This window comes from Hyperoodon ampullatus (genome assembly GCF_949752795.1).
Source record: "Hyperoodon ampullatus genome assembly, chromosome: 6".
Classification (NCBI taxonomy): Eukaryota; Metazoa; Chordata; class Mammalia; order Artiodactyla; family Ziphiidae; genus Hyperoodon; species Hyperoodon ampullatus.
In genome coordinates, this window is record NC_136919.1 from 113,443,335 (window position 1) to 113,467,918 (window position 24,584).

General features: G+C 46.1%; 1 protein-coding gene across 1 annotated transcript in view; it reads right to left on the reverse strand.

The window, feature by feature from the left end:
- Positions 1-24,584, reverse strand: part of PEBP4 (phosphatidylethanolamine binding protein 4) — a gene marked incomplete at both ends in the record, with an annotated part of 209,922 nt that overhangs the window by 75,442 nt on the left and 109,896 nt on the right. The window contains 1 exon segment of the mRNA XM_079706748.1: positions 20,935-21,033. Within this exon segment, the coding sequence (XP_079562874.1) occupies positions 20,935-21,033 (99 nt within the window).

The window sequence follows — 24,584 nt, forward strand, 5'->3', positions numbered from 1 at the left end:
GGTACGGAGAGGATTTCTGAGCCACGCAAATAAAGCAAATTCATAACGAGTCATTGCCATCCTGTTTTCGTGCTCAAGCCTCTCTCAAATTTTAATTTGGGAGCTTTTAGAAAGGCAAATTTATCTGTGACACCATCCAACTTCTATTTTATTGGAAGCCTCATCTCAAAGGATGCAATTGACTCCTGAGAAAGCTGTGGGCTTCTCCTTTTGATATTTTCCCAAATTCTCTGTGCATGTGTGTGCGCATGCGTGTGTGTGCTCATGTGTGCACATTTGTTTTAGGGTTCTCTACGTATCTGATGTACAAACACATAATGCATATTCACAAGGCAGCTACGGAAGTATATATATATACGTGTGTGTGTATTTATCACATATATGTGTAATACAGCACAGAGTCCTGTATGCCAATATTTAAGCTATCATATTTAATTTATTCAACAAACATTTAATTAGCACTTCCTACTCATTAAACACTGTCCTAGGCCCTGGGGGGTAAAGTGATAAACAAGTTAGATAAAGCCCCTGTCTCTGGGGGCTAACATCCACTGGAGTCTTAATACAGGGTTTCCAACAAATGTGCAGAAATCTGTATCGAAAGCTGTCAAGTGAGCTGGTGGGATATATCAGTAGGTCAGTATCCTTTTAATACAGGAGAGACAGTCCATTTGAGCGGAACAATAGCAAGTGAGGGTGGCACTGGGATTCCCTGCACAGGTGACTTCTCAGGGCTGAAGGGCCATGCCCCACTAGAATACTTTTGGGTGGTTTTAAAGTGTAGGTAAAAGAGCCCAGGGAACGGTGGGTGGGACCCGCATATCCCACCCTTGTTTGTGGGCGTTTTTCAACATCTTTCTCCTCCCTGAAGCCTTCCCTGCTCACCCCAGGCATAACCAAAGTGTCCCGCTTATGACATCCTACTGTCTGTGCAATTCACCAGCCCTTATTATGTTCTGCTCTATGTTGATAGCTATCATTTTTGTTCTAAGCTTATTTTGCTCTTTCAAAGAACACGTGGGGGAAATTCTACTCAGTGCCTGGCCCTGTGCTCTGGGGGACACACAAATGAAGGACCCTAGCTTTGCCCATGAGGACCTGCCAGCCTAGTAAGAGGACAGGAGAGCAAACCGTAATTACGAGGGCCAGGTGTATGACAGAGTTGTGCACAGGGCACCGTGCGGGCAGGCAGTGGGAGGCTTGGTGGGGGAGCAAGAAGGTTCTCAGGCTCCGCATCAGAGATGATGCTTAAATGCTCCCCAAAGAAGCCACAGACTCCTTGGAATAGGGACCTCACCTAATTCTCTTTATATTCCCCCATAGCTGGGATGATCATATTCTCTTGCCCTGTGATTTAAAAATAGCATTTAATGTCTGATTATTAAAAAAATACATATTATAGAAAATTTAGAAAAAGAGCTAAGCTCAAAAAAGAATATAAGGATCTCTCATAACTCTACTACCCAGACCTAACTAACTTCTATGAATATTTTGGTGTGTACCCTTTCCAATTTCTTTGGGAAATTTTGGATTGTGCTCTGTGTAATTATTTTTGGTTTTCTTCTCCTTGTCCTGTGACAATATGGCACGAGTATTTTATTGATGTCCTTACACATTGATCTTCAGTCATTTTAATGGTTGCATAATATTCCACAGACCATAATATATTTGCCCATCATTGCTTTTGGACAAATAGATTGTTTCTAACTTTTCACCATTATAAGCAACACTGTTGTGTGGATAAATTGCTCCTCACATCCATTATAACTTCCTTAGTATAAATTTCTAGAAGGAGATTGCTGGGTCATAGGCTACGTACATCTTAAAGGCGTGTGATATTTGATACACACTGCCAAATAACCCTGCAAAAGGGTTTTTTAACAATTTACACTCCCATCAGCACTATGTGAGAGGACTCCGGTGTTATTATTATCATTTTTTTTTAAAGAAACAAACCCCAAATATTGCCAAATAATGGCTGCAGTTGGCGTGGGTGAGGGAGTGGTATCAACACTTTCTTGTTTTCATTTGCATTTCTGACTACCAGTGTAGGTCTTCATTTTTCATATGTTTATTCTGTGTTTCTTTTTAAAGAACTTCTTAAAAAATAAATAAATAAAAGAAAAAAAATAAAGAACTTCTTATTTCTGTCTTTTTGCCCACTTTTCTATTTATTACAAAATAAATTAATAACAGCTAACATTTATTGCGTGTATGTCATTTATTGAGGGTGTGTCAGGCATTGCCCTGAGTACTTTCTATACTGCTTTTTTTCCTTTGTTCCTTCAAACAGCTCATGAGTAACATACAATTGCAGTATTATCTTACTGATTTTTAAGTGACTCATATGTTAAAGATAGTAATCTTTTGTTGTCTATATCACAGTTTTTTCCAATGTGTTGATCGTGTTCCATTTTGTCTGAGGAGGTTTTGATCTGTGGAGGTTTGAAGGTTTTATGTGGTCAAACTGATCAACTATTTCACTTCTGTCTTTGCAAATATATGTTAAAAGGTCTTTTCCTATCTTGAGATCAGAGAAATACTAACAAATGTATATATAGTTTTGGTTCTTTTATGGTCTATTAACATTTAAATATTTAATCCATTTAGAATTTGTTTTGATTATGAGAAAGAGCTTCAATGTTATTTCCCGCCCCCCCCAAGATGATTAGCCAATCATCCCCATAACATTTATGGAATAATCAATTCTTCCCCATTGGTTTTAAAATGATTCCTTTATCAGACACTGAGTATTTTAATCTTTTTCAGATCTTTCTCTTCTGTATCAATGATATGTCTGTGTACATTCTCACCAGTACCATCCTTCTTAATAATTGTAGTTTTATAACATGTATTAATATCTAGAAGTAACCTTAAGTTCCAATAAAAATCATACTGTTGAGTTCCTATAAAAATCCTTTTTTTAATAGACAAGGAGCACATGTGAAAATTAATTTGGGAAATACTGATTTATGAACTTCTGATATCTCCCCATATATTAAAGTCTTTCATCCTCCCTGTGAAAGTTCTTTTTTAATTGAAATTCTTCACATTTATTGGACAGTTTATTTATCAATGAACTAGTGATCGGGTCTTCCCTGGTGGCGCAGTGGTTGGGAATCTGCCTGCCAGTGCAGGGGACACGGGTTCGAGCCCTGGTCCGGGAAGATCCCACATGCTGCGGAGCAACTAAGCCCGTGCGCCACAACTACTGAGCCTGTGCTCTACAGCCCACGAGCCACAACTACTGAGCCCACGTGCCACAACTACTGAAGCCCGCGTGCCTAGAGCCTGTGCTCCGCAACGGGAGAGGCCACCGCAATGAGAAGCCCGTGCACAGCAACAAAGGGTAGCCCCCGCTCGCCACAACTGGAGAAAGCCCGCATGCAGCAACAAAGACCCAATGCAGCCAAAAATAAATAAATAAATAAACGAATGATCAATACACCGGGAGGTGTCGTTTGTATGCTGAAATGTGAGAATTTCTGAGCATTCCTATGGTTAAGAGGGCAATCAGGAGGGAATATTTAAAATTGGAAACGTATTGGCCAAATCCCAAAGGTGTGATCTCTGAGCCCAAGGTGGTTACTACAGCGCCTACACCATGTTGGACACTCAGTATTTCTGATGGGTTCACACTGGCATACTGTCAGATATTTAGAGTGGAGCATTGGCAAATCCAAAGTAAGGATTCAAAGCAGTGACTCAAGTTGGCTCTTTAACCTATAAACGCACCCAGTTTCCTTGGCAAATCTCAAATGTCATGTATATGTGTATATACATGTGTAATTCATTTCCCCATTGAGTTTTGAGTTCCTTGAGGGCAGGAATTTAATCCTATTCTTTGAGAGCCTCCACAATGCCCAGCAGAGAGCTGAACTCAGAAGGCGTGTCCAGTAAATCATGGCTGAGTTGAATGGAATTCTCTAGCTATTATTACTATGGACAGTTTGGTCATTAGAAAGCAGCTGAGGCGGCTTCCTCTGGGCCGTGCTCTGCACTGGCTCCGTGGAGAGGACATGCCAGGCATAAGAGCCCTATTCTTTGCCTACATGCTGCCTAAGGAGAAATGGAGAGTGTCAGTACCCCAGATGGTTAGAGCTGAAAGGGGCCTAGGGCACCATGCTGGCCAACTGTTCATTTTACCTGGGATGGCACCAAGGTCCAGGGAGATGAATGGTTCAGCTCAGTCAGTGAACCAGGTGACAGGAGTTCAGTGTGATTCAGAGGTGATATAGTGGGCTTTAAGCAGAGTTTGGAAATTAAGGAGGCTTTGATTTGGGAGAGAAGGGAGAGGATCCTTCTGGTAGGGGGATGGCGAGAAGAGGTTTGAGGTGGGAGTCGGTGGCGAGCAGGAGTGGCCGTCAGTGGAGGGTGCGTGTTTGTTGGAGGAGGCTGTTGGCAGACGGCTGCAGGGTCTGTGTGGTCAGAGGACCTGAGGAAGAGAGCCTTGTTGTCGTCTGTCGGTGGGACGACGCAGTGTAGTGTGACAGCCTGGTCAGGGGATGACAGCATGAAAGGCGAGGTGGTCAGGCAAGTACCCCCGCCGGGAGAGTAGCTGGCAAGGGCTGATGCCAAGAAGAATGGCCATGCTCTGAGTAGAGGGCCAGATGTGCGCTGGGGCAGGAAGAGGGCAAGCAGAGTCTTCCCAGGAGGCTTGGAAACCAGGGCACGTGCCCTGGGACAACTAGGAAACAAGACAGCCTGGAATCCAGTGCTAAATTGCACGGCACAAAATGCTAAGTGGGCGGCCAGAGAAGGGGAAGGGCCTTGGAGCCACAGGGAAGGCACGCTGAACAACATGGATTTTGAGCAGAACTTTTAGAAAAGAGCAGCTTTGGGGGAGAAGGGGGTTTCTGGGTGTATTGATCATGTCTTTTATTTTCTGTATTTTTCTGATGCTTTGACATCCTGAGGGCTTGCTAATCCTGGAGACACTGCCCCTCCCAGGGCTAGCTAATTCCTAGAGATAGCAAACCACACATCTGCAAATACACCTTTCATTTACAAATCAGTCAACCCCGAGGCTGTACCCCCAACCAACTCTTCTGTCTAACTTTCACTCACCAAGCCAATATTCCCTTGTCCTAATCACCCCAAGGTCAGGTACTAGAGACCACCCCCATAGCCCAGAGTCTGCTGATATTATCCAAACTCTCCAATCCTAAAATTGCTCAAACTTGCCTACCCTGCCTCACCCATTCCTTCCTGCAGAAACCGCAGGAAAGGCCCTGGGCCATCCTTGTCTCTCACTCCTTCTGCCTCCTGATGGACACTGGTGCTTCCCCATGTGACCCTGCATGGCTAGACATGCCCCCTTCTCTTGGGGACTGTGAGTAATAAAACTTGTTTGAATGGTATTAATCTCTCCGAGTCATTACTCAGTCACTTCTATATCCTGGGTACAACCAAAACACGAGGGAGGGGAACAGGCATCATGTTTGGGCAGCTGGTGCAGAGGAAACAGCGTGGACCTTGGGGGGAGACGGAGCTAGGCTCAGAGCCCCCTCTTTTCCTCTGACTCTCTTTCTCTGCTCCATCTTCCCCAGACCTCACTTTCCATCACTGCCCAGGGACCTCCTGCTCTGTTTTCCTCTGAGTGGCCCAGCCAAATTCCAGTATCTTTTTTTTTTTTTTTACTGCCACTTACAGTTTGGGCCTTGTCGGTCCCAGTAAGCAGCCCTTTCAGCCTCACCTTCAACTGCAGGACGATGCTTTCCCTGCTATGAAGGAATTTCAGGCGCCTCTAAAGCCAATGGGGAAGAACATTTGGGAGGAAGACATGGATAGACTGGGAGAACGTTCCTGGAACTATTAAAATTGCAGTCCTTGGCTGGGACCAGGTGAAGCTCACAAAATGCCAAACTTCGATTCTGAGACAGAGAGGATGTGAGAGCTGGGAGGCCAGCAGGAATATTCCCTTTCTCCTTCCCTGGACGTGGTTCATCACCCAGTGACTTAGGCACGTGCCAGGCGGTGGCTTTGCTCATTCAGCAAGCTTGGGACAGTGACAGGAAAAGAGCAGTAGGATTAAAAGTTGGGACTCCCCAACAATTTTGGTCCACACTCTGCACCAACGAGCTTAGATGACTTTGGGCCTCAGCTTCTTCATCTGTAAAGTGGAGGAGGAGGACCACGTAAATCGGAGGGCCCTTCCAGCTCTGGAGATCTAGAAATCTATGAAGCAGGAAGCAGCCCCTCCTCCAGGCTGCCAACCCCATCCCAGCTTCAGGCATGTGTCGGGACCCTTGACTCCTCTGGGCAAAAGGAAAATAAAAGGTCCCCTCATGCTGTGCCTTCCCAGGGCATAGTCCCTGGGCAGGCTGGCTCCATCCTGTGCCTTCAGGGTACACGTGGCGGGGCTTCACAGGACTGGTCCTCAGAGCCCCTGCAATGGCGCTTCAGGTTTACTCCCCGGAACTGGAGCCAGACTAGGGTGGGCTGAGTGTCCTGCCCAAGGTGGGGCTGCAGAGGGCAGCAGACGAGCTTCTTGGAGCCAATATGCACAACTCCCAGCTCCTGTGGGAGAGTGCCAATTTCTTGTTTACCTTTCACGACTTAGGAACAGTCCAGAATTTGGCTGAGCCTGCCTCAAGGGGTGGATATACACTCCGCTTTCTTAGACATCTCCTCCTTGCTACCCCAGTCCTACCAGGCCTTCAAAGACCCGCCCACCCCTCCCCAGCTGCCCCCTCCCTGCCCGCTCCCTTTGAGCGGCTGTAGCTCTTCTCTCTACCCAGCTCACTGCTTCCTGGTGGGGTTCCTTAGCCTTCAAATCCTCCCCCTCCCCACCAAATGATGGTAACCTCCCTGAGGGCAGGTTCTTTGTCCTAACATCACAGCAGGCAGGAGTGGAAACCTATAGGATGAGATGATGCTGGGAAAGATTAACCTTGGCTTTGGAAAATCTTTGTCAGGTCACGGCTGTGCTTGTGGGGAGATACCCCCTTCCTCACCCCAGAAAGGAGGCCCATCACAGGGGGAGGGCTGGGGCAGATGCTCCACGTCAACCCAGGTCCTCACATCAGCCCTGTGTGTGGTGTTTTTTGCTTTTTACAGATTGGGATTCACGGAGGCGGGTCATTGGTTCAGAAATACAGAGCGGCCTTAAGGACCCAGGTCCACCCCGTGGCAGGATTCCCGCTCCCATCACTGCCACCTGCAGCAGAGGGCCCTGCTTACTGGCGGTGGGCCCCCAGGGAGGCACCTGTTCCTGACGTGCGGTTGAGGCAGGGACTGGAAGCAGCCCTGGGAGAGAGAGAGTCAGGGGTGGAGGCAGGGCTCTGACCTCTGCTACCTGGAGGCCAGTTCCCAAGGAGGCTGAGGTTTCTTTGGGGGACGTGTGTATTTCTTAGGGAAAAGATAGAACGTGAGCTTGCTCCCTGGGGAACGGTTTTGCAAAAGCACACGCAGACATCCCCACACGCATGCACACACGCACACGTGTACACACGCGAGCACACGCATCCACACCCAGAGCCGCAACGGCACGGCTCCCCGGCCACGTCGGCCCTCCCCCCCGCCAAACACCGCTCTCCCTCCTACCCTATATGTGCAATCTTGTGAAAACTCCACCACTCTTAAGGTTAATAAGGCTCATTTGCTTAAGATAGCACCTGTTTCTATGGTGACTCCTGCCACCCAGAATCTGTTCATCAACTGAGACAAGAAAACAGTGACTTCCACCCTCTTTGAAAGGAAAAAGCGAATTCTTAGCCAAGGGCTTGACAGGCCGGTAGCCCAAGGAGCTCTGGGCGCTGTCTTGCACCCTATTTAAGTCCCTGCTGGCCGCCCTTCACCCACACCCAAGCAGAGCCCCCGATTCTGCCTGAAGAATCTGGACTGTCGTTTCCTCCTCTCCGTCTGTCTGGGAAGCAACGGAGCCCACTGCGGGGAGGCGGTTCGCTTTTCCCTGCCTCCTTGGCCTCCGATCTCTCCACACCGGTGTCACTGTGTCTTTCTGGGCCGAGGCTGGCAGGAGAGCCCTGGGAAGCGCCGGGCCTTCCTCCCCTCCCGCTGCCCCGACTGGGGGCGGGGGGCGCCGTGGCTCACTCTGGGGCCTGCATCCCTGCGGACGCCCCCAGCACGCCCCCTGCCACGGGCTGGCTGATGCTCCCCGACCAGAGCTGTTCAGGCTCCACCCTGCCCACTGGCGCACTCTGGTTCCCTACGGTGTATGGCTGACGTTTGCAACACCCACCTGACACGGGTGCCGACCTTGGGGCCTAAATCACTAGGGAAGTAGGTTCCGAGGAGGGTGTTGCTAAGGACAAAGCTCCCGCGAGTGATTTACCTTTTAAAATAAACGGGAGAAGCTTCCACGTCCTCTCTCGAACGATCTCACTCTCTCCCGTGCTCGAAGCGCTTTGTTGACCGGGAGGGCAGGTACACGGGAAATTGCGAGGAACTTGGAGCTTGTTTTATGTGCCGGGAGGCCCAGGGGAGTGTGTTGCGCATGTGACTAACATTTTGGCGCAAAAAAGGTTGAGGACTGCCGATTAGAGGGTCAAGAATCATAGACTCCCGGTGGCGCAGTGGTTGAGAGTCCGTCTGCCGATGCAGGGGACACGGGTTCGTGCCCCAGTCCGGGAAGATCCCACATGCTGCGGAGCAGCTGGGCCCGTAAGCCATAGCCGCTGAGTCTGCGCGTCCAGAGCCTGTACTCCGCAACGGGAGAGGCCGCAACAGTGAGAGGCCCACGTACCGCAAAAACAGAAAAAAAAAAAAAACCAAACCCAGAAAGTCATTTTCATCCTCCTGTTTAAAATCCTCCAACAGCCCATGTGCCAAACTCCCTGCCCAGGCCTGGACACAGTTCTATTTATTTATTTATTTATTTATTTATTTATTCATTTATTTTTAAAATTTGATTGAAGTATAGTTGATTTACAAAGTTGTGTTAATTTCTGCTGTACAGCAAAGTGACTCAGTTACACACACACACACACACACACACACATATATATGTATATATATATATACATTCTTTTTCATATGCTTTTCCATTATGGTTTAGCACAGTATATTGCATACAGTTCCCTGTGCTCTACAGTAGGACCTTGTTGTTTATCCATCCTATGTATACTAGTTTGCATCTTGGTCAGTGTATTATTAAAGGCCTTTGAGACTCTGGCTCTGCCTGCCACACCACCTGCCGTGGTGCTCCTGCCAAGCTGCATGCGGTGTCTCAACCCTTCTGTGTGTCTCAGGCCGCTATGGACCGTTACTTGCTTGGACCCCTCTCCCTAAGAAGCCTTTCTGTAATCTGCAAACACTTAGTTGCTTTATAGGAGTTAAGATCTCTAGATGAATGACACCTTCGAGGTCCAAAAAGAGCTGAGATTTATGATCACAGAGTCACTTCGAGAAACAGGAAGGGAAAATGTGGATTCCTGTTGGTGAGTGTAATATCAATCCACATCAAAATTCCATAATAATTTAATAAGCAGATGGTCTGAGACAACAGAGGAAACACTGAACAGAGTCTGCATAGGCTCACTGAAAACAAGTCACTCCCGACCGCTTAGATTTCTTTGTTCATGAATGCAGTGGTCCAGTGGACCAGGAGAAAGCGCTAAGTAAGCACAGTACAGCTTGACCGACCAAGGCTTTAGACCAAGGCAATCATGGTAGCCTTGTGGGCAAATATGGCTTCAATGACTATGATGTTCGGTGGGTTTGTGGCTTAGTTAACAAACCATTCCTGAAGAGTGTTAACTCATAAATTAGTGTCAACCTCAAGGGCAGTCCCTAGTGACATGCCATGGGATTCTCCCATAGGCTCCACCTTGTTCAGTATCTTTATACATAGCATGCTCACTGAATTTGTAGGGCACCCAAAGTTTCAAGGAACTGCTAATATGAAGGGTGACATAAAACAGTTAATTTTGGCAAATTTGGAAGGATGGGCCTGCATTGAAAAAAATTAAACTTAATAGGGATTAATCTCAAGTTCTATAGTTAGCTTCCAAATTAATTGCACAAGCACAGAATGGGGAAGATTTGGCCTAGCAGGAGTTCATGAAGGGAAAAGATCAGAGGAGTTTTCATTAACTTTTAAGCTAATTTTAAGCTAATAATAGAATGTCAAACCATAATGCAAGAGTTAAGAAAGTTAATATAATCTTAGATCCATCATAGAAGTAGAGGCTTTTAGATCATTGAAGATTATAAATTCCCTTTTTCTGCATCAGTCAGACCACCTCTGTTCATTCATTCATTCCTTCATTCATTCCTTCAGCATGTGTTCAGCACATCTTAGGCCATGGGTTGCATGCAAGCACTGCAGATCAAATGTTTATAAAGTCAAATCCTTTGACTTGTGCCTTGTGTAGTGAGGGGAGCAGAGAAGTAAATCAATGACTACAGTACAGAGTAGAGAGGGTTAGGGTGGAGTTAAGTCCCAAGATCCATAGGAGAAGAGAAGGTGGGCAAGGAGGAAGGCTCCACAGAAGAGGTGACCCTCGAGCAGGGTAGAACCCACCAGGCGAAAGGAAAGGAAAGAAGGAAGGGAGGGAGGGAGGGAGGGAAAGGAGGGAGGGAGGGAGGGAGGAAGAAAGGATGCATCTGGGATTGATAACCACTGCTGTGGGGCCTTGTTTATTTATCTCTGTCCTGAGACACTGAGAAGTCACTGAAGGCTTCAACTAGGGGAGTAACATGATCCTATTTCAGTTTTAGAAACATCACCCATGAAGGAAAGATACTTTTGTAGGGGATGAGATTAAAGGAGGGGGATCCGTTAGAAGGCTTCTGCAATAACTCTCTAGGGAGAGGTGCTAAGGGCCTTAATTAGCTCAGCCATCTTGGCTTTTAATTCGATATTTACGATTCTTTTTTTCTACCCCATTCAAATGTCTGAGCTTTTGGTTATTCTGTTCTCTTCCCGGACTGCAGTCTCTTATATCCTTTGGCTTTTCCAGGCCTGCTCATAATTCAAGTCCCAGCACAACTCCTATCTCCACTGTGAAGTCATCACAACATGATATCACCCCATCCAGCCATCTAGTCACTTGCCCAGCCACTATCTATCCATCCATCCATCCATCTTTTCCTTCATTCTTTTATCCATCCTTTCCTTCATGCCTTCGTTCATTGATTCATTCAACATTGACTGAGGGCCTTCTATGTTCTGGGCACTGTGCTAAGTGCTCAGGATATGACACAGTTCTGCCCTCTAGGGACTCATGGTCTAATAGGGAAAAGAGACTCATAAATAATAACAAACTCATATGACGAGGACGCTAACAGAGGTTTGACTGAGTGTGGTAGGAGCCCAGGGTGGGACTGACTAACTCAGTCTGGGGGCGTCAGAGCAAGCTTTTCAGTGGAGGTGACATTTGAGCTGAGCCTTGAAGGAGGAGTAGTTGCCTCACTGTAAAGGGGAGAGTGATCTGAACTCTCACAGCTATTTGAGTCTAAAGGGCCCAGTTGAGTTGATGCTAACCCCCGTGAGTTCTACTCTCTGTTTCCTATACATGAGCCCCGTCTTTCCAACTGGGGAGCAGGAAAAACACATTTTAAATCCACCTAACACTTATTCATCCAATTATCTATCTATTATCTATCTATCTATCTATCTATGTATCTATCATCTATCTATCATGTGTGTCTTACATTATTATTTTTTAATAGCCACAGTGCTGAGCACAGTGCAGGTTAAACAGTTGGTCCCAGCACTTCCTGGTTAAGTCCTCTGCCTGTGATGGCTGTTTTCCCTTAAGGTCTTTTAAGTGATAATCAAGTGGACAGTTCATTCTCCAGCCAGGCCCTTTTCTACCTCTTGGGAGTGACATAAGCTCTTTACTGCCAAAGGCTCAACTTCCTAAGTTTCCTGTGGAGGATTTACGGTGATGGTAGGTAGAGGAGTAGGGAACCAGCAAGTAGGCAGAGCCTACTAAGTGCCAGGTGCTGGGTATTTCACACATTTTAACTCATTGTGTCCTCACAACATTCCTGCGAGTTTGATGCTAGTGTCCTCTTTTTTTTTTTTTTGACAAATGATATTTTTTGCTTACATGCCTATGTGGCTTATAAAATTCTTTTCTTTTGCTAGTGTCCTCTTTAACAGTTGAGGGAACAGACTCAGAGTGGTGAATAATTTGCTCACAGTTAAGTCGGAGAAGCTGCCTCCCAGATCCATTCTCTAAGGCCCAGGGTCAGAGCCGTGCTACGGCTGAGGTGGGCACGGCCAACAATGGAGGTGAAGGGTAGGGGGCCAGGAACCTCAAACCGCACTGCTCACACCAGCACCGCTGCCTCTTAGCAGCCACAGCTGGCCCTGACATAAGCTGTCACAGGGGCCAGGCCTGGGTAGCAGGGGGTGGAATCTACCTAAACTCTAGAGACCTAATGTGGTGTCGTGATAATGCGTGCAGGCTCTGCGTTCAAATCCCAGTCAGTCACTCACCAGTTGTGGGGTCCTGGACAATCACTTAACCCTTCTAGGCGTTAATTTTCTTGTCTAGATTACCTTCCTCTTTGGGCTTTTGTGAGGATGAAATGAGAAATCCATGAAAGCACAGTGCCCAGCACGACATGCTAAGTGTGCAAATATTTTATCTTCTTTTCTGTCTTCCTCTTCCCTTTCCTTTTTCTCCTTCCTTTTATTCTTCCTTCTTTAATCATTATTGTCGCTAACATGTTATAAGGATATAAGCTCTAAGAGGAGTATCTCTACCCAGGAGGGGAAATATGGCAGGTGGAAACACTGTAGACACCAAGGGGCACATCTTACAGGTCATCTGCTCCGCCTCCTGTGTGTGTGGTGGTGGGGGGGTTGCGGGGGGAGTATTCCTGGGTCACCCGTGACAAAGTACCTTCAGTGCTAAGTACTCCATCCAGTGCGGAGTACATGCTCAGTTCTTAGGCAGTTCCAAATCTTAGAAAGTTCCTTCTTATGGAGTCCAAACTGACTTCCATGTAAATTTCACCCACTGGTTCTAATTCTCCCCAGTAGAGCACAGCAGGACTTCCCTGGTTTCCAATTCGATTTCTTCAAATTTTAAAAGAAATCTTTAAAGGATCCTGGAAGTCGGTTCTCATGGCTTCCCTTGGTGGTTCCAACAGGCCAGCCATCCCTGCTCTCTTGCTGTGGTTTCTACAGAGCCTCACCCTTCTGGTTGTTGCACTCAGGCTGCTCGCTGCCTTTCTTAAAATGCTGTGGCCAGAACAAAAGACAGTGTTCCAGGTGTGGTACAAGCCACGCGCACCCACAGGACCTTCCTAGGATCAAGGAAGAATCACCATGTCGAATATGCTGCCGCTGGCGCCCTTTGTCTCTGCCTCAGCACATGTGCTCAGGGTGGGGGGCTGGGGCCCAGGGCACAGTGACGAGCCCAGGTTTCTCACGGCAGGGCAGGGGGTGGGCCTGGACGTCTGGTCTCAGCCTCAGCCATTTTACAGCTTTGGGGCATCTATGGGTGTGTGTGCGAATGAGGGGTAGGTGTGTGTGTGTGTGTGTGTGTGTGTGTGTGTGTGTGTGTGTGTGACAGAGAGAAAGGGAGAGAGAGAGAGAGAAAGAAAGAGTTTTCTGCCTGATCCAGGAATGCTCCTGGATGGCAGAATTGGTTTCCATAACGACTTTCTGATATAAACATATTTGATAAAAATAAGTTAACTGCGGAGCTGTGGTGGAGCACAGATTCTCAGAGTGCAGAGAGAGAGAGAGAGAGGGAGAGAGAGAGAGGGAGAGAGAGAGAGGGAGAGAGAGAGAGGGAGAGAGAGGGCTCTTCAAAGAACAGCATTTCCCTTTTTGTTCACCCCTCCCGGTCAGCCTCCTTATACACACTTTCCATAAATCACCTAAAAAGCTTTGTTTCCCATATTCCTGTATATCCTGGCCCCTTTCCTGCCTGTGCACCTAATATTCATATTCTCTCTCCCCCTTTCTCCTTAGTTACCTGAAGCACTACAGTATGTATGGGATAATATGATAAATTCATTTCCAATTCACTGCATTATCCCTTGAATATTTTAATGACTCATTGAATGGAGTAAAAAAAGCTGTTTCAAATGAACAATTATGCTGCATTAGTCTAAGGGCTGATTATATTTAAACAGTGCTCACATGGATAACAGGACACGGCGACCTCGGCATCCGAGAGCTAATTTGTCTCTTATCTCCAAATAATTTTACACCGCAAATTACCATGAAAACCTAAAGGGCTTTAAAAACATTCATCAAAAGATAATATTCCACTTTGTAGCAACATTTTATTTAAATTATTTTGAATGGGAGCGAAGGCATCTCTGTGGCGGGACAATGACAGCCAAGTGGAGATAGTGAGAGATAAGGAAATGGGGAGGGGTGCTGGGTTGGGTTAAAAATAAAGGTGGGGGGCTTCCCTGGTGGCACAGTGGTTGAGAGTCCGCCTGCCAATGCAGGGGACACGTGTTCGTGCCCCGGTCCGGGAGGATCCCACATGCCGCGGAGCGGCTGGGCCCGTGAGCCATGGCCGCTGAGCCTGCGCGTCCGGAGCCTGTGCTCCGCAACGGGAGAGGCCACAACAGTGAGAGGCCCGCGTACCACAAACAAAAACAAAAAATAAAAAAAAAAATAAAGGTGGGAAGCGTTGGGGTCCTGACAGTGGGAGACACACCATAGGCCTGACTGGCACTTGCAGCCCAGCCCGTGTGCCGGCTGTGGTCTGGGGTGACTCCAGGGGACCCTGATCTGGACCAGGGGGTCACAGGGCAATTCCCAGAGGCTGAGAGATGGGGCAGACTCCCTTTCCCCCAACTTCTTCCCCCACCAAAGTAAGTCTGGGTCAGGTTGGTGCCTCCAGGCTAGGCCTGGATCCATCTAGACTCCAGAGGCAAAAGGATGAGCTACTTTGGGGACTTCCCTGGTGGTCCAGTGGTTAAGAATCTGTCTTGCAATGCAGGGGACTCCGGTTCTATCCCTGGTCGGGGAACTGAGGTCCTACATGCCACGGGGCAACTAAGCCCACATACCGCAACTACTGAGCCCGCGCGTTTCACAATTAGGCACACCACAACTAGAGAGAAGCCCGCGTGTCACAACGAAAGAAAGATCCTGCGTGCGGCAACTAAGACCCGACGCAGCCAAAAATACATAAATAAATAAAAATTAAAATAATAATAATAAAAAGGCTGAGCTGCTTTTACCACATGGTTTGTGTGTTGGGACGTTGCCTAGAGTTCTTACTTTGCAAAACGTGAGTCCAACAGCCTAAGGAAAGTTGCTAAATCATAAGTGGCTGTTGTGGTCAGATCTCAGAGTTGGGGTGGTGGGAGAGAGAGTCACATTGACCAAGGCCCTACTCTTCTGTTCTGTGCCACGACGCTTAAACTCATCGAACATTGGGAAATAGATATTATTATCATGCCCATTTTAAGGATAAAGAAACTGAGGCTCAGAGATTCCCAACTGGAAGTGGCAGAGCCTGGAGCCTCCCTCAGTTCATCTGGGTGGCCACGTACACATCTGGTTTATAACCAGGGCCTCTGCACTGTCCCCATCATCCAACGCTCTTTAGGGCTCCTGGATCCAAACCGACATGCTCTTAGGCAGCATATGCCATGCCTTGCAGGTGTTTATTACTTAAAATGGACCCTCACGGGGCAGGGCAAAGCGTGCATGGACATGCGCACAAATAGCAGCAGCAAAACTAAAAATACAGGTCTAAAGAAAGAAATGAATTAATTAATCCTATTTCCTTGGTTTGACCTCTTCATCTGAACATGTGGTCCTGATGAAGACTGTTTATTCTTCTTCTGTTTATTTATTTATTCTTCTTCTGTTTATTCTTGCTTTGGAGCATACAGAAAATTGGATTATATAATTATATATATATATTTAATTTTTTTTTTTTTTTTTTTTTTTTTTTGCGGTACGTGGGCCTCTCACTGTTGTGGCCTCTCCCGTTGCGGAGCACAGGCTCCGGACGTGCAGGCTCAGCGGCCATGGCTCACGGGCCCAGCCGCTCCACAGCATGTGGGATCTTCCCGGACCGGGGCACGAACCCGTGTCCCCTGCATCGGCAGGCGGACTCTCAACCGCTGCGCCACCAGGGAAGCCCTATATTTAAATTTTTCTTGGATCTGCTGCTCGATTGATTAGGAGCGAGGATAAATTTGCCCCTTTATATAGTGCTTTTCTCTAGGGAGGCTTCTCCTTGTTGCATATGTAATTTCCCTTTTCCTGTCTCAATGCTGAAGAGCAAGGATTTGTGTCAGTTTTACAGACAAGAAGCCACAATTTCAGAGAGGTCAAGTAACTTGCCTGAGATCTCTCAGCAGTGGGACCAATAATTCCAACACAAGAGCCCTGACACATGCTAATCACCTAGCTGGAAAGCAAGGGGCTATGATCCCAGCTCTGTTTATTGGGTTACCCATTTATCTTATTCACCGAACATACTAAGAGGTCCTCTAAAAAAACACCTCTCATTATGGAAAAATCCAATGCTATAGAAAAGTAGACAGAATAATGAGCCCTTAAGGTCCTTTTAATTCAGCCCAGAATTGCTTGCACTTACAGCTGCCAAAGGTTGAGGGCACTGAATGAAAGGGAAACATGAACTTGCTGTTTCCTTTTCTTTCTTAAAACAAAAAAGATATTCAGGACAAATTTTAGAATCATTGACGGTTTCTAGGAAGATTTTCTTTTTTGGAAGAAAAAAGGTACCCTTGTCTCGTTAGTTGTTCTTGGTGTTCTTTGTCACCAATCATGATAGTCTTTGCAGAAAGTATTAATAGACCATCTTCCTGTGTTCGATATTCCCATTAACAATAAAAAACGTAATGAAAATATCTGCATGAAAAGCCCTGAGCACTAATTTCAGAGACAAATAGAAGATGAACCACCAATAAGCATTTCTTCTGAAATGAATGATGCAAATTAATTAATATCTTAATTAGGCTTTAGCACGAAGATTATTAATTAGATTGAATTAGAACTGAAAGCATCTTAAAGGAAAAGCTGGGGATGTGGCACTGGGGGGAAGGAAAGATGTTATGTGTCAATGTTCTGTTCGAAATCTTTTTCGCTCAATGAGAGATTTTCAAAGAGGGGACCCAGAAAGACAGCACTCTTTATTTATCAGTCCCTGCCTACCCTGGTCTGGCCAGGTTTGGGGACGAAAATCTAGTCTTCTCCCTGAGTGAATGAGAACCCACAGGTATAGGGAGTTCCGGCCCCAGCCAGCTCCTGGTGCCCTCATAACCCTACCCGCATGCTGCAGCCTCCTTCCCCTGCCCTCCTAGAGTAGAAGCCCTCAGAGGGCAGGGAGTCCCCCTATTTTGTTTGTGTTTGTAACCCCAGTGCTAGTGCAGGGTCTGACTTTGAGCAATCATGATAAGATCACAGCAAACAGTTACATAGAAATTCCTATGTGTTCTGGGTCCTGTTCTAAACACTTTACTTAAGAAAACTCGTTTAAGCATCAGTAACACCAGAGTGAGGCAGGGACTATTGGGATTCCCACTTTACAAGCGAGCAAATTGAGACACAGGTTGAGCAACTCCCCTCCGCCCACCCCCACCCAACCCAAATCACAAAGCTAATACTGGTGGATTCAGATTCGAACCACAAGTCCGGGTCCAGATTCCACACCCTGAAACACTATGCCATAACAAATAATGGTCAATCCACACTTGTTGAATGACATGAACAAGGGTGCCATGAATGCCTGGTCCCTCCTGCTGGACTTCTCTCTAGTTCCTAGTTTTTATTTAAGGACTAGAGCTTTACCCTACTCTGTCCTAGACCCCACCAGTCTCTCACTGGGGGCTGCAAATGTTTCACATATTCCTAAGGACTGGTTTATATTCTGTTTCAACCTGGACAGGCAGTCCAAAAATTGTCCCTACTGAGGGGCTCCCATGGCCATGGGGCAGCCCACCACCCAATTAGGCCTGAGTCCCTAATAACACGGCCAGCCTAGGTTCCACCAAGTTTGCCTCTGTGGCCATTGTGAATCGCAGGGCCACTGTCATTCTATATCTGCAGTGGCTTCATGGCATGCCTTATTGCTGAGGCTGCTTGCTGCTGAGGGTTATGATAATATGTAGGGTTTGCTTTTATGGGGGGGGTCCAAGATATTTATCAAGTGGATTTTATTTACCAAGACAGCATTCCCTGGGGAGGTTCCCTGGAAGCATCAACCTGTAAAAGGTAACCAGGAACAGAGCCCTGGGATGACGGGGGCTCTGTTTCTGATTATGCTTACCATTTTACAAAAAGGGCACCATGACATGCCCCTCGCCACAGTGGAGTTGATGAGAGAGATGTGGTGTGAAGCATGACCACATGGGATGGTGGTTTGGAGTTCGGTCGCCTGGATTGAAGACCCACCTCTACAACCCCCTAGCTGAGAGACTGCATCATTTGATCTCACCAGGCTTTGTTTCCCCATCTGTAAAATGGGGATAATGCCTGGTTCACAAAGTGATTGCAAGGATTAAAAGGAAATTGTGCAAATTGCTTCACAGATAGGTGATATTAACAGCAACCCAGGCATTCTGAATCTGCCGTCTTCCTTCCAGCTGCTAAACCCCTCCTGGATGCCTGTTGAATGCGGATGCCCTGTTCTGTCCAGACTGACCCAAGTGGTGCCCAGGCATCTGCATTTTAACAAGCTCGCCAGCAGATACGAACGTGCTCTAATGTTGGGGACTGACAGTTATCACCAACACACAGGAAGTGCTTCTGGGTTTGCTTAGAGCCCTCTCTTCCTTTGGCCGTGGTCCACAGCCTGAGACCTACACTGGCCTGGTTTTTCTACTGGCTGTGCAGCTGGCAGAATGCGGGGGCCGGCGGGCAGGCCGAGTGGACATAGCTGGGGAGAGCTGCTGCTTCCTGCCGGACCCTTGCATCAAGGCAAGTGGGTGAAAATGCGGCGGAAACCCAAGCTTCCTCCGGCCTGAGCGGGAAAGCTGAGGGCCGCACCCGGGCAGGTGGCCCTGGTAAGCTCTGTGGCTTAGTGGTCTCGCCGGCCAGCTGCCACCTGCCACCTGCCACCTGCTCTGCTTCTAAGCTGGGCTGCTGGGGCTAAACCCACGTTGGCACCACAAGGCTTGTGCGAGAGAACTGTCCTGTCCTGTATTGGGGGAGGGGAGACTTCAGGCTTGGAAGAGAGGAAGCCTCATGGCTCCAAGGTCCCTTCTACTCTGAAATGATTCCATCCGCATTCCATTTCGTTCCAGTTTCTGAAACTGGGACTCAGAATTGCCCAGTAGAACCTTCTTACAGGCAGCCCTGTGCATGGGGGCAGACTGTAAATATGATGACCAGAGCAGTATTCTTTTCTTGAGAGTTTCACCCCCTTGTGGCCACCTTGCGCCTGTGCTCTAATTTGGGGCAGGATCCAGTATCTTTCCCTTTTGTGCTCTCAGCTCCCCTCCCTCCACTAAGTCAGGTCTCTCCCCCAGCTCTTCCCTTTCGCTTGTTTATGGTGTTTCCAAGGCTCTCCATGAGGCCGAGAGGGGTGCTTGGCCAGGGAAGGGTGATGGAGCAATGACCCTACTTTCCCTCAACAGCCCGGCTCGGCCTCTGTCCCAGAAGCTGCTGCCGCAAGTCTCCCTGGAGGGAGCCCCTTCTTAGGCCGTAGCCAGGGCTGTCCCTGAAAACGGGCTGTTCCCCTGAGCATCCTATGAAGGGCCTGTGGTCACTGGGAGGGGTTGGTTGCCAGGGTAACCCCACACACACCACCACGTCCCCACTCCAATGGTTGTGAGAGCCCAGCCTTGCCAGGAGAGTCAATAGCTAGTTCAGACCAGCACCCCTTCTTCTGCCCCGTAGCTCTAGAAGGAAAAACACAAAGTCCTTATAGCTGTGGTACGTGCTGTGTTTTACAGAGTCATCTTAGGACACTGTAACTGGATGATCACAACAACCACATAGCAGAGGTCATGGTTCCCACCTTACAGATAAACACAAAACACCGAGAGGGACTCCATGACATGATGGATGTCATTGAGGTGGGAACCAGCCCAGCCTGGATCCAAACTTAGTCTTTCTAGGTCTGGGTTCCCACTGTCTTACAGGGTTGGTGCCTTTGCAAGTGTGATGCAAAGGCCATCGGCAGGCTTTCTAGGCAAAAGATGCGTGGATGCCTGATGCTAGTGTGGATTTTCCCAAAGTGCATTGCCACATGCTCGTGAACAAAAGATTCAACAGTCAAGTGAGATTGGAAAATAAATGCATGTTATATAATGCATACTAGGATATTAAAAGCTCTAAAAGGCCCTTCGGTGGGGAATGGGATAAATACATTTTAACCCAGAGTCTCCGAAACTTGCCTGGCAATGGAGCCTTTTTGTTTTTTGTTTTTTCACCTAATGCCCATTAACAAGCCACCACATTTGCGCCCCTCAGACCTACTCTGGGAAGGCTGAGCCTGGCTCCTTTGTCATTATGGCTGATGACAAAAGGACAAAAATGAGGGGAGGCCACTTGTTTCTGTACAAAGAAAAAGAGATCGCCATGCCTTTTCCATGCCCCTTGGCCCATCAGCAGGAGATGCTGCAAGAGTCCCCTGCCACCTGGACTACACAGAATCACCTGGTGCCCCCAAAATCCAGGCCCCTGGCAGTGGTGTGCTGGAGCCAATTGTTACATTTGCAGAAAATTTGTGACAGTCCTTAAATCATTAACTTGAAATTGGCCATGGTGGGAGTCTTTCTTTACACTACAGAAATCAGCAAACACTACAAATGGGGGCTTTCTCCCCGCTAATCCTGAGATAAGGATATCCTGATCCTGTGTATCACTGGTCCTGGGTCATTTTCTGAAATTATTAGAAAACATGGGCGAGGCTGTGACAGCTGGGTGGTGGGGGAGACCTGACACTGAAGTCCTTGCTCATCAGAGTCCCCAACGCTCAGGAATGAGAGCTGAGAACTGTGCAGAATGATAATCCTCCAGCCCCAATCTCCAGTGAATCAGAAAGTGCCTTCTGGCCTGCTTACCTTGATATCTGTCACCAGCCAATGTCTCCAGAATCGAGCTTTGGGAGAAGACCTGCTGGGGGCATCTGGATCCACCATCACCAGGATGTAGGTTGCACCCTGTAACACATTCATCAGAAAGAAGTGCAGCATCGTGGCTAGAATTTGGAAAGGAAATCTACAAGGTGCAGACTCTCCTTTTACCTCAATTCCAGCCGAGAGAGGCTGACCAACACCTAAAGCTTCCTACTCGATTCATCCCTGTTCTCATGACATTCCTCTTGTGTCACATGCTTATTCTCAGAGAAATGAAGTCTATTAAGTAGACAGCTTAATAGCTTGGCTTTCCCTTTATAAAGAAGAATAAATCAAACAAGCATATTTACTCGGCACCTAGAAGTCTGTAACATCATGCCAGGAGCTGTGGAGGAAACAAAGAAACCTAAAACAGGGCTTCTGCTCTCAGGAAGCTCACAGTGTAGTTGGAGCGACTTGTCCATTAACTCAGCAAATACAGGAGAGCTTACTCCGTGTCAGGAACTGTACCGATTGCAAGGAATGCTCAGATTCATTCATCTCTTCAATAAGCATTTACTGAACACCTATTATGTGCCAGAAACTGTTCTAGGTGCTGAGAATCCAACAGAGAACAAGCAGGTGTGACCCATACTTTCAGGAAGATTTTACTCTAGGTGAGAGACACAGATTAAAAAGAAAGAAAAAAAGAGCAGAAGCAAGAAGAGCTACAATCCTGCAGCCTATGGAACAAAAACCACATTCACAGAAAGAAAGACAAGATGAAAAGGCAGAGGGCTATGTACCAGATGAAGGAACAAGATAAAACACCAGAGAAACAACTAAGTGAAGTGGAGACAGGCAACCTTCCAGAAAAAGAATTCAGAATAATGATAGTGAAGATGATCCAGGACCTCGGAAAAAGAATGGAGGCAAAGATCGAGAAGATGCAAGAAATGTTCAACAAAGACCTAGAAGAATTAAAGAACAAACAAACAGAGATGAACAATACAATAACTGAAATGAAAACTACACTAGAAGGAATCAATAGCAGAATAAGTGAGGCAGAAGAACGGATAAGTGACCTGGAAGACAGAATGGTGGAATTCACTGCTGCAGAACAGAATAAAGAAAAAAGAATGAAAAGAAACGAAGACTGCCTAAGAGACCTCTGGGACAACATTAAATGCAACAACATTTTCATTATAGCGGTCCCAGAAGGAGAAGAGAGAGAGAAAGGACCCGAGAAAATATTTGAAGAGATAAGAGTCGAAAACTTCCCTAACATGGGAAAGGAAATAGCCACCCAAGTCCAGGAAGCGCAGAGTGTCCCATACAGGATAAACCCAAGGAGAAACACACTGAGACCCATAGTAATCAAACTGGCAAAAATTAAAGACAAAGAAAAATTGTTGAAAGCAGCAAGGGAGAAATGACAAATAACATACAAGGGAACTCCCATAAGGTTAATAGCTGATTTCTCAGCAGAAACTCTACTAGCCAGAAGGGAGTGGCATGATATACTTAAAGTGATGAAAGGGAAGAACCTACAACCAAGATTACTCCATCTGGCAAGGATCTCATTCACATTTGATGGAGAAATCAAAAGCTGTACAGACAAGCAAAAGCTAAGAGAATTCAGCACTACCAAACCAGCTCTACACCAAATGCTAAAGGAAATTCTCTAAGTGGGAAACACAAGAGAAGAAAAGGACCTACAGACACAACCCCCCCCCCCAAATTAAGAAAATGGTAATATGAACATACATATCGATAATTACCTTAAATGTGAATGGATTCAATACTCCAACCAAAAGACACAGGCTTGCTGAATGGATACAAAAACAAAACCCATCTATATGCTGTCTACAGAGACCCACTTCAGACCTAGGGACACATACAGACTGAAAGTGAGGGGATGGAAAAAGATATTCCATGCAAATGGAAATCAAAAGAAAGCTGGAGTAGCAATACTCATATCAGATAAAATGGACTTTAAAATAAAGAATGTTACAAGAGACAAGGAAGGACACTACATAATGATCAAGGGATCAATCCAAGAAGAAGATATAACAATTATAAATATATATGCACCCAACACAGGGCACCTCAATACATAAGGCAACTGCTAACATCTCTAAAAGAGGAAATCGACAGTAACACAGTAATAGTGGGGGACTGTAACACCTCACTTACACCAATGGAAAGATCATCCAAAATGAAAGTAAATAAGGAAACAGAAGCTTTAAATGACACAATAGACCAGATAGATTTCATTGATATTTATAGGACATTCCATCCAAAAACAGTAGATTACACTTTCTTCTCAAGTGCGCATGGAACATTCTCCAGGATAGATCACATCTTGGGTCACAAATCAAGCCTCAGTAAATTTAAGAAAACTGAAATCATATCAAGCATCTTTTCTGACCACAGCGCTATGAGCTTAGAAACGAATTACAGGGAAAAAAATGTGAAAAACACAAACACATGGAGGCTAAACACTACGTTACTAAATAACCAAGAGATCACTGAGGAAATCAAAGAGAAAATCAAAAAATTCCTAGAGACAAATGACAATGAAAATGCCAGGATCCAAAACCTATGGGATGCAGCAAAAGCAGTTCTAAGAGGGAAGTTTATAGCTATATAAGCCTACCTCAAGAAACAAGAAAAATCTCAAATAAACAGTCTAACCCTACACCTAAAGGAATTAGAGAAAGAAGAACAACAAAACACAAAGTGAGCAGAAGGAAAGAAATCATAAAGATCAGAGCAGAAATAAATGAAATAGAAACAAAGAAAACAATAGCAAAGATCAATAAAACGAAAAGCTGGTTCTTTGAGAAGATTAACAAAATTGATAAACCATTAGTCAGACTCATCAAGAAAAAGAGGGAGAGGACTCAAATCAATAAAATTAGAAATGAAAAAGGAGAAGTTACAACAGACACCACAGAAATACAAAGCATCCTAAGAGACTACTATAAGCAACTCTATGCCAATAAAATGGACAACCTGGAAGAAATGGGCAAATTCTTAGAAAGGTATAACCTTCCAAGACTGAACCAGGAAGAAATAGAAAATATGAACAGCCCAATCACAAGCAATGAAATTGAAACTGTGATTAAAAATCTTCCAACAAACAGAAGTCCAGGACCAGATGGCTTCACAGGTGAATTCTATCAAACATTTAGAGAAGATCTAACACCCATCCTTCTCAAACTCTTCCAAAAAATTGCAGAGGAAGGATAACTCCCAAACTCATTCTATGAGGCCACCATCACCCTGATACCAAAACCAGACAAAGATACTACAAAAAAAGAAAATTACAGACCAATATCACTGATGAATATAGATGCAAAAATCCTCAACAAAATAGTAGCAAACAGAATCCAACAACACATTAAAGGGATCATACACCATGATCAGGTGGGGTTTATCCCAGGGATGCAAGGATTCTTCAATATATGCAAATCAATCAATGTGATACACCATATTAACAAATTGAAGAATAAAAACCATATGATCATCTCAATAGATGCAGACAAAGCTTTTGACAAAATTCAACACCAATTTATGATAAAAACTCTCCAGAAAGTGGGCACAGAGGGAATCTACCTCAACATAATAAAGTCCATATACGACAAACCCAC